Source organism: Colobus angolensis, unplaced genomic scaffold (assembly GCF_000951035.1).
Source record: "Colobus angolensis palliatus isolate OR3802 unplaced genomic scaffold, Cang.pa_1.0 Scaffold11, whole genome shotgun sequence".
NCBI lineage: Eukaryota > Metazoa > Chordata > Mammalia > Primates > Cercopithecidae > Colobus > Colobus angolensis.
In genome coordinates, this window is record NW_012112030.1 from 6,800,442 (window position 1) to 6,821,025 (window position 20,584).

At 36.7% G+C, this 20,584-nt stretch overlaps 1 protein-coding gene across 1 annotated transcript; it reads right to left on the reverse strand.

Annotated features, from left to right (window-relative positions):
• Positions 1–4,736: 4,736 nt before the first annotated feature.
• LOC105520082 (taste receptor type 2 member 45-like) lies at positions 4,737–5,666 on the reverse strand. Its single transcript, XM_011953669.1, has one exon. The coding sequence runs from the start codon at positions 5,664–5,666 to the stop codon at positions 4,737–4,739; it is 930 nt and encodes a 309-aa protein (XP_011809059.1).
• Between the last annotated feature and the right edge of the window lie 14,918 nt (positions 5,667–20,584).

Genomic DNA, 20,584 nt, shown 5'->3' on the forward strand with positions numbered 1-20,584 from the left:
AATTTATTTTTGATTACTTAATGGTTTAAGATGAATAAATGTTAAAAGCAGTCTCCCATCTTGGATTTTATTTCTTTTCAGTTTTTATAGTATAATGGTTTTTAAGAAGGGATCTTGGAGTCACACTGCCAGGACAGGAAACCAGATTCCTGGCTTGGTAAACCTACGATCTGAGACTCCATTTTACAACACTCCCTGCCTCAGTACACTCACCTATAAAAAACAGATGATAGGCCGCTGGAGTGGCTCAGGCCTGTGATCCCAGCACTTTGGAAGGTCGAGGCAGGTGGATTACATGAGGTCAGGAGTTCAAAACCAGCATGGCCAATACGATGAAACCCTGTATCCACTAGAAATGCAAAAATTAGCCAGGTATGGTGGTGCACGCCTATAATCCCAGCTACTCAGGTGGCTGCACCAGAAGAATCATTGGAACCCAGGAGGTGAAGGTTGTAGGTGGTCGAGATCACACCACTGCACTTCAGCCTGGGAGACAGAGCAAGACTCCATCTCAAAAAACAAACAACCACCAAAAAAGATAATAATAAAACTGTCTTTGGTTAGTTTTCTTAGGAGTTAATATACTATTTGTATAACTACTTTCCATTTGACCTGTTTGCTATAGGCAGGAACCAAAGATTGTTAATTTTTGATTTAATCCCATTTTACTTGATATTTAAGACACCAGAGAGAACTTACACTTCTTTTTTCTTCTTCTTCTGAGTCAGAATCTCCCTCTGTTACCCAACCTGGAGTACAGTGGCAGGATCATAGTCCACTGCAGCCTTAGGTGCCTGGGCTCAAGCATTCCTCCTGCCTCAGCTTCCCAAGTATTTGGAACTATAGGCATGAACCACCATGCTAGCTAATTTTTTTTTAAAATATTTTGTGGAGATGGAGTTTCCATACGCAGCACAGGGAACTCCTGCTCTCAATTGATCCTCCCACCTTGGCCTCCCAAAGAACTAGCACTACAGGCAGAAGCCATCACATCCAGCCTGCAGCGGGAGTGCTTGAAGGTCTGAAGCTACCTAGAGCTTCAGCTCATGTCCATCCCAAGGTGGATGTAATCAGTTTGTAGTTATTCCGTCTTCCTGAATGTGTAATTGAAGTGGATATCTAAGGCAGCTAGCAGGACTGTCACATTCTTCCTGAACTGTAGAGTAAGGGACATTATTATAGTGGGACCAACAGGAAGCCTCTGAAATTCTCCACTACTGGCAACACAATATATAGTATATAATAACCGCATTCCCTAAGGAATGGAATTGGTCACTGCCATGACAAAACACTTGCAAGTTACAGGGATGGTAGTCTCTTTATATCCCTATTCACTTAACCTATCTGGCCTCTACCAAAACTAGATGGATTATAAAATACATGCAGATTACCATAAACTTAAAACAACACTCACAAATGCTTTCCAGGATATGCTATCTTCACTGAGCAGAGCTTAGCTTTTGGTACTTTTTACGGGGCTCGTGATGTGGTGAATGTTTCTTAATCTACACCTAGTAGGATGGAAAATCAAAACAATTTGCCTTGTATTAAGAATAACAGCACGGCTTCACTGTTTTATGTCAGAGCTCTGTCCTTCTGTTCTCAGTTTAATTTACAATTTTTAAAACATCGACCTAATTTAATATATTAATAATATTAAGACTGGGCCCTGTGGCACATGACTGTAATCCAAGCACTTCTGGAGGCCGACATGGGTGGATCACTTGAGGCCAGGAGTTTGAGACCAGCACGGGAAACATGGTGAAATCCTAACCCTCCAGAAAATACAAAAATTAGCCAGGCGTGGTGGTGTTCCCCTGCAGTCCCAGCTGCTAGCAATGCGGAGGTGGGAGAATCACGTGAGCCAGAAGGTTGAGGCTGTAATGAGCTTTGATCCTGCCACTGCACTCCAGCCTCAAGGACAGAATGAGAACCTGTTCAAATTAATGACAATAATAATAATATATTAGTTGGTACAATAATCAGGAAATGACAAGTTTCTTAAATACAATAAAATACCCTAATGTTGAATGGAAGGAAAATACCAAAAGAAAATAAAAAAACCTGAGGAGATTCAGGGACCTACAACACAGGTGATGTTTTAAAGCCTTCAGTGTCCCTAGACCGCATGTCAAAACAACCTTTTTTTTAAAGTAAATGGCATGTTGCTGTCTCCATATATTTCCTATTACTACAAAAGAGACACAATGTTTTGGGGGTCTACTGGGATTTTGGAGCCAACATATTCCACATTTGAAAATATTGCTCTGACTCATTAACAAAGTTTCCAAAGGCTACTGGTCTCAAGTGGAACCCAGAAAAAAGAGGGCTCTACAGAAGTTAATAGGCTCTGGTCCAAGCTGCTCTGGCCACTGTGCTAGATGATCTAGCAGAATTCAAAGCTGCTAGAGGCATACACAGTCGGCATTATAGGACTCTATGCATGTCACTGAGAAGCCTGGAGGAAAGGGGAGAGCAAATCCCTATGGAATTAGTGCAAGACCCTTCCATCTTCAGCAGAGGAGTATCCTCCGTCTGAAAAACAAAACAGCAAGTGCAGAACATTGATGAAAGCAGAGAGTCCCTGTAAACACAAGCCCCTATAAGCACAAAACCCATACAACTCTGTACAAGTCATATGCTCATAAAGCAGCCATGATTGGAGAGCATGAGCACATCTGAGTGGCACAAGGAGGGGCGGTATTGCATACAAACATGTGATGTCTCAGATTCCCTTACTATGTCCTACTCCCCTGGCCGGCACCTTGCCTGATCCAGATCATCTTTCCATTTGGGACTTGAATGTATCATCACACTGTGGGCATGACGTGTGACTTTCATAACCTCCGCCAAGAAACAATTGACGTAGGGCAGAACAGCAGAGCCCCTCCCTGTGAAGTAGCTGGTTACTAACTCAATTTTTTGAAATGAAATGCCATTTTTGTTTATATAATAATCAACTAGAAAATATCATAATACAAACATAAAATTGGCAATAAAAAATATGTATGTGAATAGAACAAAGTCTTGTATATGCTTTTTAAATAACATTGTAATAGGTGCCATCTAATTTTCATGTTCTACCTTGCCTCCAATTCAGACACTTGATACAGCTGCATCAAGATTATATTACTGTGATAGTTCCCCTAAAATTCTGGAATAGCCAAACTTTTACTTTGAGGAAAGATTCTAATCGGATAAGCCTGTAACCTCAACCTAAGACCAGAACAGCGGAATTCACGCAACTGCAGATTTTGTGATGAGTTTTCTTTTCATTGGTTTACCACATTAACTTATCCACTTTATCCTCCCATTTATTTGTTCATTAAAATATCATTTTTGACCATCTATTCTTGGTGCTGGGCTCTAGTTCCTGGGAGTCAACAGAAAACAAGACAAACATGATCTGTCATTTTATAGTTCTTACAGGGAACTGAGGAAGATATATGATTAAAAAATACATAAATCAGGTGTGGGGATGATTTATCTTAAGGTTTAAATAACATTGTTAAAATTTCATAACACCAGGAATTAATACAGTCAGGTAGAATTTAGCTGTGAACAAGACTCTGCATTTCTTTCTTATAATAGTACTTTCTATTAATGAATATGTCAAAACACTTTCATCATTGACAACAAAAGTACAACTTAAAGGCACATCCCATAATGAATACATAGATTTCATAGATACTATTTAAACATTTACAAAAAGTTTCACTGAATTACTTTCCATAATTTCTATACTGTTTTTTCATTGATTGGTTTTTTTTAGAAAAGAGAAAATTTGAGTTCTCTCATGTGAACTTTAGAAGGAATTTTATAAATGGAAGATAAGGATATAATTAGCAATTCAGGGGCTTAGAAGTGCTTTAGAAAAAATAGTAAAATAATTTACATCACATCTCGACTTCAAAAAGATCTTTTCTTCAATTCAAAAGCTGAACGAAATGAGGTTTCTAACTGCATATGGAAACCGATAATAGCAATCAAGATCATGATCATGATTTTTAATCCTTTTATTATCAAAGAGATTTTTATCTAAGCTATTCGCATACTTGTATGACATCTAATATTCCTCAGTACAGCTTATGGTAGATATAGACAAAATTTACTCTGCATATGCTTGTACTCGAATTGTATTGGGTGCGTTGTTTTCTAATAATAATTCTGTTTGCTTTTTACTAAACATAAAATAGGAATTCATAATGGACTAAAACCCCGAGGAGACATCCTCATTATTGATTTAGAATTGAATGACATTACCATCCAATAAGTTAGAGGTTCAAACAATGAATTCTAAGCACACTGTGGTCTATTTTTGTGGCTCAAATAACAATAGAAAACAGCAACATTTTTCCCGAGATAAGCTGTTAGTTCCTAACAATTAAAATCAAACATAAATTCTACAAATGAAACATAAAATACATGCATGAAATAAACGCGGCTTCATAATTCTGAAGATTTTTTATCACATTTTGTATACTTTGGCAGTTCGTGTGAAAAAACAAAAAAGAGTATGTTATTGTCAATGTTCTTAAGTTTTTCATACATACATGAACACAGTTACACATATATATACTTTTTTAGACTAACTTTAGGTAAAAGACTTTTCTAGGTATAGGTTTGGAAATTATTCATACACATACATTACAGAAAACACAGCAAGAAATAGAAAATGTTTCATACACCACCAGTTTGTTTTCTGCTAGAAGCCACACAATGCCCCTCTCTTGAATCTATGGAGATGAAGGCTTCTGTCCTTTCACCCAGTACCTCACTTGCCACAAAACTGAAAGAAAAGTCTGCTTTAGCTTCTTGTTTCCCCAAATCAGGATGAATGGGTGGGCTGAAGGATAGCTGAATGTAATAGCTTGGTAGAACATGAAGACAGGGTTATTATCCAGAGTCTGAAGACTCCAAACTGATAAGGTTACAAACACAAAGTAAATGCCACATAACAAGAGGAAGGAAATCACAGTTTGCAAAGCTTTTATGTGGACCTTGGTATTGGGATCTTGAGATCCTTTCCCATGAAGCTGCATCTTCTTGAGATGTTTACACAGAGAAGAGATTAACAGCAGAAAACATATCAGGGTCAGAGTAAAGGGTACTAAGTTTGCTAGCATGGTTACAGTCGTATCTGAAAGGAACATTGTCCTCATCAATTTGATCTTCCAAGTCATGTTTCCTTCATATTCTTTTGTCTGTACAATCTGATTCATATTTATCACAAAAAGATGACAAGGCAAAAATAGCAAAGTCCCCAACAGCATCACCAGAATGACACTCTTAACTCTCCTCTTTAAGTGAAGAAAAATAAGGTTGGAGAAACTGGCAATCTTAAGCAAATAAAATATGCTGAGGCTAGTAGCAAGCCAGTTGCTCAAATGGCTGGTTACTGCCCAGACATTATAAGTGGTAGTTCTTACCTCTACACTATAAAAAGCTGGATTCAACACAATTGAATACCAATGTAATAATAACACCCAGAGCAAACCAATTCTGGAGACCGCCAGAGCAGTGAGAATTTGGTCAGCAAAGGAGATCTTTTGTCTCTTGACCCACTCAGTGCAATTTACCAATGCTATGAAGCCATTAGCAAAATTTCCAATAACAAATGTAACCACTACTAGAATGGAAAAAATGATGGGTAGAAAAGTTATCATGTCCGAACAGACAAAAAGAAATTTTTAAAACGCTGGTGTTGTGTCCAGAGTTGGTTCCTGCAGGTGGGTTCGTGATCTCGCTGACTTCAAGAATGGAGCTGAGGACCTTCACAGTGAGTGTTACAGCTCTTAAAGACGGCAGGGACCCAAAGAGTGAGCAGTAGCAAGGTTTATCATGAAGAGCAAAAGGACAAAGATTCCACAGCATGGCAGGTGACCTGAGGGAATTGTTGCTGCCGGCTGCGGAGGCCCGGTTTATTCCCTTATTTGTCCCCTCCCATGTTCCATTTCTGTCCTATCAGAGTGCCCTTTTTTCAATTCTCCCAGCAATTGGGCAATAGGCTACTTTTAGGATCCCACTGATTGGTGCATTTTGCAGAGCACTGATTGGTGCATTTTACAGAGCACTGATTGGTGAGTTTTACAGAGCACTGATTGGTGCATTACAATCCTCTGGCCAGCTACAGAGTGCTGATTGGTGCGTTTTTACAGAGTGTTGATTGGTGCATTTTACAATCCCCTTGCTAACTAGAGAGAAGTTCTCCAATTCTTCACTCCACCCAGGAAGTCCAGCTGGCTTCACCACTCAATGTAATGTCACTGGTTGTGATTGCTTGAATATCCTGACCTTAAATTCTATACACACCTAATTTGTGAATGTGCTGGGTCATTCTTTTTACTTTTAAATGTTGTGACCAGCATCAAGCCAGAAATCACCATGGCATATTAATTGACGAGTTCAATCATCTCCTTATGGAAAACATTCTTATTTTCAAACAACTCAAATTAACTCATTCATTCACTGTCTGTTCTTGTTATGGGCTGGAATTATTCATACTGAAATTAACAGGAAACCTGAATCCTCACTTGCTAGTACACAAAGAAGGACATACTCACTTTCAGTGTTTGCAGGTTTTCATTGTGAAACCTCTCCATCATTTGTCTTTAGCAACTTCAGTTCCTAGGGAAGTTTTATAACCCAACACATAGATTATAGAGTAAATGTCTAAATCCTTAAAGGGAGCTTAGTCATAACTAAGATCATCACCAATATGGACTTTTTTAAATGCCAGATTTAAATACACAGAATCCAAACTGCTTTTATCAAAAGCATCTAAGGTTTTCTTGAGAACCACAGGCAGGCCAATACCCCATAAGATCTGGTTGCTGCTAATACTTTTGTATAACTTCATTATTCGCAAGCTCATAAATATGCACACAAATACACACACGTGCATACCACTTATGAATGGAACAAATTATTTTCTCATAATTTCCAAAATAGAAAATTAGTTTCCAAGAGGTTGTGCAGATGAAATTAGTCCTATTTTCCCACTCAGAATTTTCAGTCCATGAATACTATTTATTATCAAACATATCTCTAATTCTTAGGACTTTGGTAAAGTTTCTCTCAAGTCTAATGTTTAAATATTTATTATTATATAAAATATTTAGCAACTTTATAAGTATTCCTAAGTACCAGACCCTTTGATATATAATCTTGCAGTATCCACTCATCAAAGGAAGACTGACTACCTTGCCCCTAAACTTGGAGTTCAGTCTTTTAACCTGCTTTGATAAAGAGAAAATTACAACACTTTGCAAAGAGATTTGAGATGGCTTCCATACTGGGGATTCTTCCTCTTTCCATTTACCATGAAAATATCACCTGGCTATTACACTGTTCCCAGAAGGAGAATGAGAAACTAGTGAACTCAGATTGCCCCCACCTGATCCAGACTAAATTGGCCAAACTCTGTCTCCAAGATGCAGAATCTGGCCCATCTCAAATCACCAGAGCCATCCACCATACCGAGCTTAGAAAAATGAAATCCAGGCCAAACTCGGGGAGGCCGAAGAGGGCAGATCACGAGGTCAAGCGATGGAGACCATCCTGGCCAACATGGTGAAACTCTGTCTCTACTAAAAATACAAAAATTAGCCGAGCATGGTGACATGCAACTGTAGACCCAGCTACTCAGGAGGCTGAGGCAGGAGAATTGCTTGAACCCAGGAAGTGGAGGTTGCAGTGAGCCGAGATCACCCCACTGCACTCTAGCCTGGGCAACAGTGTGAGACTTCATCTCAAAAGCACGCAAACAAGGAAACAAAAAGATGAAATCCAAAGACATGTGAGACATTTATGTCTAATGTAGTTTTGGAGGGTATTCTCCTGCAGAAAAACATAACTGATAAAAGAACTTTGCTAAACCAAGAGTGTGGGAAATACATACAACCTTGTTGTGTCAGGAATTCAGGAGTCAAAAGAAAAAAATGGGTGGGGAATGGCAACGGTTTGTCCTGTGAGGGGGATAATTAAGGCTAGAAGAAATCCTTTGGAAAGATCTGGGCTTAGAAGACAACATCATCTCAAATTTTCTCATGTTGCAACTAAATAAGAAAGTTCCTATTTCAACTATCTTATTGTTGTATAAGAATGTATACAGATAGTTGATATTTACCCTCAGTATATAATGAGATGAGTAATAATAATTTCTATGAGACATTTCTCTTAATTACGTTTGTATTATTAAAGTTATAATGCACACTTAAAAATGAACCAATAAAAAAATGGGAAATTCCACAATGTATCATAAACCCTCAAGTAACCACGATGCAGAGCAAGAGAAGGAACAGTAAAAACAGCCTAGGTCCATCTCCATGTCACTTTCCTGACATGAAAGTAGTAATGATTTTCTTCTTTTTGTAATACTTTTGTCAAAGAAGAGAATAAAAGCAAGGTCTAGGCATCCTCCTGCAACTTGGAAGAAGCTGGAAATTCATTTGATGTGATTAGCATTTTGGATAGTAACTTGTCTGTTTCTGGGTCATCATCACAAACTCTCCTCACAAGGAAATTCAATGAGCAGTACTGGATCTCAAAATGTCATTAAAATTAATAAGATAAAGTATCTCAACCACAGCTCCACCATTCTATTCCATGATTGTAATTTTACGCTGTTTTTATTAGCAGAAATTAAGACTTCTTAGTTTATAACAGTCTTTCAAATATCAAATAGTAAAACAATACTTACAAGTTTATCAAAAAATGAAGGACATCGGATATAAGTAGACTTTAAGTCAGTCTCATGGAAACAAAACTGAATCTGGTGCATCTATGGAATTCCACCATTTATTCCCTATCCATGAATATAGTTTTTGTTACAGAACTATAACCTTCGAACTCCATCATCACTCACTCAAGTGTGACAAGATCTGAGGTCTTACCTCTGTTTGACAATTTGGTCCTAAAACCCCTCTTTAGAAATAAAAACTTGCTCATAAAATGTATTATTTGCTTTATCTTTCTTATTAGGGAGTTCTATTTACACTAAAATCTAAATTGTTTATATCATGATCATAGAGAAAGGCAGATTCATTTAAGGTCATCCATAAATAATTATTTGTTTAAGCAATGTATTGTAAAATAAACTACGCAATTTCTAAATCTAATGTATTGAGCTTGACCTCAACTTTGCTGTTTACTACTGTAAGTTTCCCACATTTATGATATTTTTAAAATTATTTATTTTCCAATTTATGTATTTAAATATTTCAAAAACAAATCATTTAATGAGATAGATGAAGACATAGATCATGATGATAATGATGATGGCAGGTGAAAGGGAGAATGCTATTTGATGAATGTGATTTCAGTCTTGATTCTATGTACCGGAGTTCAGGGTAATGAACACTATTATTCTTCCTCATGGGCTCGTGATTCTTCTCTTATTCTCAGTATCAGGCCTAGACAAATAACCTCACATGGTACTTCATCAAGAATAATGTAAAACCAACATATTTTCATGATTTATTTGCTTTTATTCTCTTTCACTACATTTTAAAAGTTGATAAGAAAAGTGACCTCCAACAATTAGGATTCTATTTTGGGGATTTGGGGCATTTTTCAGTACAAACATGGACACATACTGGTATGCAATAATACAGTATATCAACTTTATTTCTCCTTTTAATAGCGTCATTAGCAAGCCAAATTCTTGCAAATGCTTTTTCCCATCTTAGCTATGGTGACTAAATCTGGATTATTTTACTATAGCAATCAAAGTAGCATTATATATGCACAAACATACTAAAAAATCATGCTAAATATGTTTTTACCTTAACAAATTTGCCTTTCTATGATTTTTTTTCTAATGCTGAGCCACAAAACTTATAGTAACAAAATACTTTACCCAACGCACCAGTGTACACAGGAATACTATTGTGAAATTAGAATGCTAACAATACTAATATAAATATTTCTTTTACAGACACATTTTAATATACTTAATTTCACATATTTAATATTCATCATACTGTACTTTATTGGAAATTCATTAGTTTCTGACACTTTCATATGTGTATCATAAGTAATTAAATTGTAAATTACAAAAAGATGTCTATGAATCATAAATATTCAAATTTTGATGTTTCAAACTCATATTATCATTAAGAAGGTGGATTTACAGTTCCCGCCTATCTCTTCTTTTGTTTTAATTAATGTAATAAAAGTTTTGGACCAGATGTGGTGGCTCACACCCATAATCCTAGCATTTTGGGAGGCTGAGGCAGGTGGATTGCCTGATCACAGGAGTTCAAGCCCAGCCTCGGCAACATGGCAAACCCTGTCTCTACAAAAAGTAGAAGAAAATGTATCAGGGTGTGGTGGTGCACGCCTGTTGTCCTAGCTACTCAGGAGGCTAAGATGGGAGAATCACTTAAGCCAAGGTGGCAGATGTTGTATTGGGCCAAAATTGTGCTTGTGCACTCCAGCCTGGGCAACAGAGTGAGACTGTGTTCAAAATAAAAAAAGAAAAGTTTTAAATTTTAACTTGGATTTCTCAGTACCATAATGCTCTATTCTCCCTGATTCAGCAAAAACTCTAATTACAATGGTATCTATGAGAATATGCTGTGTCATCCTAATTGTATACTTAGGAATGTACTTTATGTTTCTGCTTTTTTAACATTTTTTATTGTGGAGCATAACATACCTACAGAGAGTACTAACACCTCATAAACAGAAAAAGAAAAAATTATAACGTTAACATCGATGTTACCACAACTTCGTCAGAAACAGAATTTGCCAGCAATGCAGATAATCCCAATACATGTTTTCTTGATGATATTTTCTTCCATCCTGACTATCCCAATTGTTATGATCATCACTCATGTTTCACTGTCGTTTGATCACCAGTGTAATAAATTACAATGTATTAAAAATAAGGTTTTCCAAACTTTATGTAAATGAGATTATAGTAAATGTATTTTTCCATCTTGATAATTCCTCTCACATCTGTGAGTATTATTATCTATGTAGCTTCAATTTGTTCATTTTCTTTGTTGTATTATCCTGTTGTAAACATGTCAGTCTTGTTTGTTAATTTTGCTCACTGTATAGTATTCCATTGTATAAGGTATGCCACAATTTGTTTATCCATTTGTAGGACTGATAGACATTTGGAGGACTTCTCAACTTTAGCTATTAAAACTCAGTGACATGCATGTGTATGTATATGTATTCTGATTAGAGTGAAAATACTTGGTCTTAGGATGTGATCCTTCTTCTTAATCAGATAACACCAGGCTCAACTGAAATGATGGCACAGATTTATAATTCCAGGAGTAATGTATGAAAATTCCCATTATGTCAAATCCTTTCCAAAATAAGTAATGTCAGGCTAATATTTACAGTTTTGTATTTATATAAAATACTATTAAACAATATTTTCCAAGCCCTTTTCTATTCTCAATCAGGATGTATTTTTACTTCAAAAAATTAATTTTTTATTCTGACTGTTATTTCATATACACTTATTAATAATGCCTTATGTATTATACATATTTATTTATATTTCATTATACATTTGTCTAACATTTTTTCTTCAATTTCAAATAATCTTTTGTTATAAGCAAGTGTAATTACACTGGAGATACTTCCTTTAATAAATCATTATGTCAAATGACTTTGAAAAATATAATCAGTTAACAGCATACTGTAAGGGAAACTTCAGGATTGTTTAACAACTCTTAAAAGGACTCAAAGAAAAAAAATCTTGAAATATAAAAATAGTCTAAAAGTTTAATGTAGGCATCCATGGGAAAATATAAATGTATTATTGTTGTTAGTGAGAAAATGATTGGTAATAAATTTATCATATCTGAATTTTCTTAAAAGGCAGGCCTGATATCACTGGTCAAGATTCCCCTTAAAGTCCAGACCTTAAATTCTATGTGTACCTGATTCCTGAATGTGCAGTAATGTTCTTGTTCCTTTTAAATTCTGTGACCAATGTCAAACAGGAAAGCATCTCAATATGCTAATGGATGAAATCAATGCTGTCTTTAGGGAAAACATGACAATTTCCAAAACAGCTCAAATTAACTCTCATTCAAACACAATGTCCTTGCTGTAAGATAAAATTTTCCATACAGGTGTTGAAGTGAAAGCTGAATTCTCATCTACTAGCATGCCAAGGAAGAGTTTTTTAATTGATCTGCAATTTTTTCCTTGTTTAACCTCTCCATAATTTGTGTTCAGCAACTTCAGCTGTTAGAGAAATTTTACAACCCAATACATAGATGACACATGGGGTGTATTACCCAGTAAAGGGAGCTTGGACATAACTAGGATCACACCAAGGTAGATTTAATTTTTCAACACCAGTAACATGTAGAGTGAATCCCAACTTTCCCTACCAAAAGCATTCAAGGTTTTCTTGGGAACCTCAGAAAAGCCAATAATTCTTAAAACCTGGCGGTGAGTAATACTTTTATATAACTTACTGTTAACACGCTCATTAATACAAACATAGCCACACACATACACACATACTCATCCCCTCATGGACAGAAGGAATTGTTGTCCTATAATTTCTAAAATGGATAATTAATTTCGGGGAGATCATCCAGGTAGACATAGCCCTATTTTCCCATTTGGGCTTTTCAACCCATTTTCAATATTTATCAAACTTATCTCTCATGCTGAGGCCTTTGAATAAGTTTTTCTCTTGAGTCTAATTTTTAAATATTGATTTTTTAATTAAAATACTCAGCAATTGTGTCACTCTTGTGGGTTACTTGAAAAACACATGTTTTCCATTGAAGAGTCTAGATTTCTTCACATATGAATATTTGGATTCATTTTTCTCTATTTAATTTATTGACTAATTAATGGTTTAAGAGGAATAGATATTAAAATCAGTCTCCGATCTTGGATTTTATTTCTTTTCCATTTTTTAATATAATTGCTTCTAAGAGATGATTTAGGAGTCAGACTGCCAAGATAGGAAACCAGATTTTCTATTTCATATAACTATAGTCTGAGACTTCATTTTACAACTATTCTCTCCCTCAGTATAATCATCTGTAAAACTCAGATGATAATAATATTATCTTTGGGTAGTCTTTATGGGGAATTAGTACACTATTTGTATAACTGCTTTCAATTTTACCTGTCTAGTGCAAGCAGGAACAAACAATTAATAATTTTTCATATGATCTTGTGTTACCTGATACATAAAAATACCTGTGAGAACTTCCTTTTTTAGGGGGGTGGTGGGGCAAGGAAGACAGGGTCCTGCTGTGTCACCCAGGTTGGAATTCAGTGGCTTGATCACAGCTGACTGCAATCTCAAACTTTTGGATGCAAATGATCCTCACACCTCAGCTTCAGGAGTAGCTGTGTCTACAGGCATACACCACAACACCCAGCTAATTTTTTTTCTTTTTTTGTAGAGACAGAGTCTCCCTATGTTGCCCAGTCTGGCCTTCCACTCCTGTTCTCAAGTGGTCCCCTCATCTTGGCCTCCCAAAGTGCTTGGATACAGGCATGAACAACCGCACCTGCCTGAGAACTTCCATTTTTGAGCACAACACACATGGCTCAGAAAAGCAAGATATCTTTCTGCTACAACTAAGATAAGAGAAGTAAAAGGCCAAAATTATATTTTCAATTAATCACAGAGTTGTACAAGCAAGGATGACCAGCTGAACTGAAATCCAGCACAGGTAGAGTCTTTAAAGATTGCAGTTATATATTCAGTGCAATCTCTATCAAAACCCAGCAGATGTTTAATCACAGAAAGTGGAAAATTGCTCCTAAAATATATCTGGAAATGCCAAATGATCAGAACACCAAAGGAAATTGTTAAAAAATAACAAATTTGGCGGATTACACTTTCTGATTTCAAAGCTGACTTCAAAGCTGCACTAATCAGGATTCTATGGTACTCGCATTACGGTAGACACAAAGAACAATGAAACACAACTGAGAATCCAGAAATTAACACCAACATTCATGGTCAATTGATTTCAAAAAAGGAACTATTTCAATTCAATAGGAATTATTCCTTTTTCTCAACAAACATTGCTGGTAAAAAAATTATAGAAGACTACCTCAAATAATTTAATAATAAATTTCCCTAAGGTCAAGGATAAAGAAAGGATTCGGAAAGCAGGAAAAGAAAAGAAACAAAGAATGTACAATGGAGCTCCACTACATTTGGCAGCAGCCTTTTCAGTCAAAAAAGGCCAGGAGAGAGTGGCATACATATTAAAAGTGCTGAAGGAAAAAATGTTTTAGCTTAGAATAGTGTATAACTGGAGAAAATATCCTTCAAACATGAAACAAAAATAAAGAGTTTTCCAGACCAACAAAAGCTGAGGGATTTCATCAGCATCAGATCTGTTCTATAAGAAATGTTGAAGGGATTACTTCAATCAGAAAGAAAAGGACATTAATGAGCAATAAGTTAATCACTTGAAGCTACAAAACTCACTGGTAATAGTAAGGAGACAGAAAAACACAGACTAGTATAACACTGTAAATGTGGTGCACAAACCTCGCTTAAGTAGAAAAACTAAATTATAAACCAATAAAAAAAAAAAATAGCAGAGTGGCTGGCCAGATGGCCGAATAGGAGCAGCTGCGATCCGCAACTCCCAGTGAGATCAATGCAGAAGTTGGGTGATTTCTGCATTTCCAACTGAGTTATATGGCTCATCTCACTGGGACTCGTTAGACAGTGGGTGCAACCTATGGAGGGCAAACTGAAGGAGAGTGGGACATTGCCTCACCCAGGAAGTGCATGGGGTTGGGAAACTCCCTCTCCTAGCCAAGGGAAGCAGTGAGGGACAATGCAATGAGCGACAGTGCATTCCAGCCCAGATACTATGCTTTTCCCATGGTCTTTGTAACTCACAAACCAGAAGATTTGCTCCAGTGCCTACACCATGAGGGCCCTGGGTTTCAAGCATAAAAGTGGGTGACCATTTGGGCAGACACCAAGCTAGCTGCACAAGTTTTTTTTTCATACCCCAATGGTGCCTGGAATGCCAGTGAGACAGAACCATTCACTCCCCTGGAAAGGAGGCTGAAGCCAGGAATCCAAGTGGTCTAGCTCAGTGGATTCCATCCCTTGGAGCCCAGAAAGCTAAGATGCACTGGCTTGAAATTCTCACTGCCAGTACAGCAGTCTGAAGTCAACCTGGGACACTTGAGCTTGATCAAAGGAGGGATGTCCGCCATTACTGAGGCTTGAGTAGGCAATAATCCTCCCTCAGTGAGAACAAAGACACCAGGAAGTTTGTAGTGTGTGGAGCCCACCACAGCTCTGCACAGCCACTGTTGCCAGACTGCCTCTCTAGACTCCTCCTCTCTGGTCAGGGCATCTCTGAAAGAAGGGCAGCAGCCCAGTCAGGGGCTTACAGATAGAACTCCCATCTCCTTAGGAGAGAGCACCTGGGGGACAGGGCAGCTGTGGGCACAGAATCAGTAGACATAAACATTCCTGCCTGCCAGCTCTGGAAAGAGAAGCAGATCTCCCAGCACAGTGCTTGACCTCTGCCAAGAGACAGACTGACTTCCCAGTTGGGTCATCGACCTCCGTGCCTGCTGACTGGAAGACACCTCCCAGCAGGGGTCGACAGACATCTCACACAGGGGAGCTCTGCTTGACATCTGGTGGGTAACCCTCTGGGACAAAGTTTCCAGAAGAAGGAACAGGCATCAACCTTTGCTGTTTTGTGGCCTCTGCTGGTGATGCCCAGGCAAACAAGGTCTGGAGTGGACCTCCTGCAAACTCCAGCAGACCAGCACCAGAGGGGCCTGTTAGAAGAAAAAATAACAAACAGAAATGAATAACATCAACATCAACAAAAAGGATGTACACACAGAAACCCCATCTGAAGGTCACCAACATCAAACGCCAAAGGTAGATAAATCCACGGTGAGGAAGAAAAAGCAGCACAAAAAAGGCTGAATATTCCAAAAACCAGAATGCCTCTTCTCTTCCAAAGGATCACAATTCCTCACCAGCAAGGGAACAAAACTGGACAGAGAATGAGTTTGATGAATTGACAGAAGTAGGCTTCAGAAGTGAGTAATAAACTCAACTGAGCTAAAGCAGCAAGGTCCAACCCAATGCAAGGGAGCTAAGAACCTTGAAAAAAAGTTTAGAGCAATTGCTAACTAGAATAACCAGTTTAGAGAATAACATAAATGAAAGAAGAGTGAAGAGACAACCCACAGAACGGGGGAAAATATTTGCAAACTACTCATCTGACAATGGATTAATAATCAGAATATAAAAGGAGCTTTAACAACTCTATAGGAAAAAAAATCTAACAATCTGATAAAAAAAATGGGTGAAAGATTTGAATAGGCATTTCTCAAAAGAAGATATACAAATGCTAAACAGACATATGAAAAGGTGCTCAACATCATTGATCATCAGAGAAATGCAAATCAAAACTAAAATGAGATATCATCTCATCCCAGTGAAAACAGCTTATATCCAAAGACAGGAAGTAACAAACGCTGGTGAGGAATTGGAGAAATGGGAACCATTGTACGTTGCAGGTGGGAATATAAATGAGTACAACCACTATGGAAAACAGTTGAAAGGTTTCTCAAAAGACTAACATTAGAGCTACCGTATGATCCGGCAATCTCACTGGTGGGTATATACCCAAAAGAAAGGAAATAAGTGTATCAAACAAGTATCTACACTCCCATGTTTACTGTAGCACTGTTCACAATAGCCAAGATTTGGAAGCAACCTCAGTGTCCAGCAACAGATGAATAGATAAAGAGAATGTGGTACATATACACAATAAAGCACTATTCAGCCATTTAAGAAATGAGATCCTGTCATTTGCAACAATATGGATGGAATTGGAGATTATTATGTTAAGTTGAATAAGTCAGAAATAACTGAAAGGTTTGCACAGAATTGCAAAGGCAGTGGGGGCTAAAGGGAAGGTGTGGCTGGTTAATGGTTATCAATAAAAAAAAAATAGAAAGAATGAATAAGACCTACTATTTGATAGCACAGGAGGGTAACTATAGTGAATGATAATTTAGTTGTACATTTTAAAATAACTAAAGGAGGATAACTAGGTTGTTTGTAACAAAAGAGGGTAAATGTTTGAGAGGATGGCTACCCCATTCTTCATTATGTGATTATTACACTTCGCATGCCTGTATCAAAACATCCCATGTACCCAATAAATATACACACCTACAATGTATCCACAAAATTTAAAAATACATTTTAATAAAAGAAATACCTAAATTTCCTATATCTGTTTACTGATAAGGTAAACTAATATGCCCACATAATGTGAAAATATCAAAAAATATAAAATAATGTTTTCAAATAAACTGAATACAAATTATGAAAACTTCCACATATTAACAGTAATTATTTTCTGTAGTCTATCAACTTAAATTTAATTTCCAAGATTCCTAGTTCAATTTAAGACCTTAGACTAATACTAAATTCAGTGGCTTCATGAAAATCTTTGGATAATTTCTAGGTAAGATGGAATACTTCTGAAATGTGGTCACCAGTCACAGGTTATATAAATAAATAAATAAGTGTGTATGTAAATTTTGTTCTTATTTTATATTTTATGGAGTGGCTATTTGTTTGGATTATGTTAACAAACATGGGAGTTTTGTAGGCTAATTCAAGCAAGTGTAAAAAGGATGTATATGACCTTAGAAATTTGTAATACATGTGCTTGAGAATTTTGCACATCTGCCAAAATAGTTATTTTCGAGTCCTCAATTACGTAACTTCCTGTTTTCTCTATGAAAGAGAATTACTTTGATTAATGTAATGAATATAAGTAGGAGTTAGAACCATGCTAGAAACAAGAATGGACAAGGAATATGACTGTTATGTAAGGCGATAGAATGGGGTTTGGGTTTTCAAGAAAAGAGTATCTTCGCCTAAATGTTTTTTGTTGTTATCTCTGTCTTCACTGTGCTTCATGATAACTGAAATCTCAATTTAATTATTTTAGCTGGGCTACATGAAGTCTGCCCTACACATGCATGGTATAGGGACCAGCGCAGATACAGGCTCTGGTCCAAGCTGCTCTGGCCACTGTGCCAGATGATCCAGCGGCATGCATAGAGGGCATTATAGGACTCTGTGCACGTCTCTGACAAGCCTGTAGGAGAAGGGAGAGCAAATCCCTATGGAATTAGTGCAAGACCATTCCCTCTTCAGTGGAGGAGTATCCTCTGCCTGACAAAAAAAAAAAAAAAAAAAAAAAAAAAGCAGCAAGTAAGCCCCTCTAGGCACAAAACCCTGTGCAGCTCTGCAAGTCATATGCTCCTAAAGCCAGCCATGACTGGAGAGCATGAGCACATCTGAGTGGCAAAAGGATTGGACTGCACTGGACACAGACATGTGCTTTCTTAGATTCCCTTCACTATCTACCATTCCCCTCATCAGCACCTTGCCTAAACCAGATCAACCTTCCGTTTGGAACTTGAATGCATCACCACACTGTGGGCATGAGGTCTGACTTTCAAAACCTCCACTAAGGGACTAGATGATGTAAGACAGAACAACAGAGATGGTAGTTCCGCCTCAGGTAAACCCTGGCCAATAGGATATAGAAGTCCAATGATAGCTGAGCAGAAACATTCTCCCTCCTCTCTCTCTTCCATGGAGTAATGTTGGCTGTGGTTTCCCCTCGTAGCCTTTCTGGAAAAATGCTGGGAGCCAAGTGCACGCATCTAATGACCACCATGCTGTCTCTCTCACCTCACTGTGAAGTGGCTGCCAGCAGAGTCCCACCAGACATCACCACACATTGTTTCACGTTTGTTTCTGTCTCAATTTCCACATGTCCTTACCACTTTTGTCTTGAACTTGACTTCTAAGTAAATGTCATCACTTTAATAACAGGTATTAAATTGAAAACTAGTAAAGGAGCTGGTTACTAACTCCATTTTTTGAAATGACATGCCATTTTTGTTTAAATAATAATCAACTAGAAAATATCATAATATACATATGTAATTCACAATAGAAAAAAACACATATTCAAATAGACCAAAGTTGTTTACATGTTTTTTAAAAATATTGCAATAGGTGCCATATGATTTTGATGTTCTACTTTGTTTCCAATTCAGACACCTGATACAGCTGCATCAAGACTATATTATTATGATATTTCCCCTAAAACTGTGGAATAGCCAAACTTTTCCTTTGATGAAAGATTCTCCTTGGATAAGCTTGTAACTTTAACCTGAAACCAGAACAGGGGAATTCATGCAACTGCAGATTTTGTGATTTGTTTCCTTTTCATTGGTTTACCACATCAACTTATCCATTTTATCCACCCATTTATTTGTTCATTTAAATTATCATTTTTGATCTTCTATTCTTGGTGCTGCGTTCTAGTTCCTGGGGTCAACAGAAAGCTGGACAGACACGATCTCTTTTTTACAGTTCTTATATTGTACTGAGGAAGATACATAATTATAAAAAATACATAAATCAGGTGTGGGGATGATTTATCTTAAGGTTTAAATGACATTGTTAAAATTTCATAACACCAAGACTTAAAACAGTCAGGTAGAATTTAGCTGTGAACAAGAGTGTACGTTTCTTTCTTATAATAGAACATTGTATGAATGAATATGTCAACACATTTTCATTTCATCATTGACAACAAAATTACAACGTTAAGGCACATCCCATAATTAATACATAGATTTCATAGATACTATTTTAACATTTACAAAATGTTTCACTGAATTATTTTTCATAATTTCTATTTTAATATTGATAGTTTTTTTGGAAAAGAAGATTTGAGTTCTCTTATCTGAAGTTTACAAGGAATATTCTAAATGGAAGATAAGGATATAATTAGCAATTCAGGGGCTTAAGAGTGCTTTAGAAAAAATATTAAAATAATTTACATCACATCTCAACTTCTAAAATAGCTTTTCTTTAATTCAAAAGCTGGAAGAAATGATGATTCTAACTGCATATGGAAATGGATAATAGCAATAGAGATCATCACCGTGATTTTTCAACCCTTTATTACCAGAGAGATTATTTTTAGCTATTCACATACTTGTATGAAATCTAATATTCCTCAGTACTGCTTATGGAAGACATACACAAAATTTACTGTGCATATGCTTGTCACTCGAATTCCATTGTGTGCATTGTTTTCTAACAATAATTCTGATTGCCTTTTACTAAACAGAAAATAGAAATTCATAATGGATTAAAACCCCAAAGATACATCCTCATTATTGATATTGAATTGAATGACCTTACCATCCAATAAGTTACAGGTTCAAACAATGAATTCTAAGCTCACTGTGATATATTTGTGTGGTTCAAATAACAATAGAAAACAACAATTTTTCATGGAATTATTCTTTTTCATGGAATAACCTGCTAGTTCTTAATAATTATAAATAGACATCATAAATTCTACAAAGGAAATACAAAATACATGAATGAAATACACATGGCTTCATAATTCTGAGGAATTTTTGTCATATTTTGTATAATTTGGCAGTTTGTATGAAAAAAAAGAACATGTTAGTGTCCTTGTTCCTAAGTTTTCATACACTCATAAACACACACACACACACA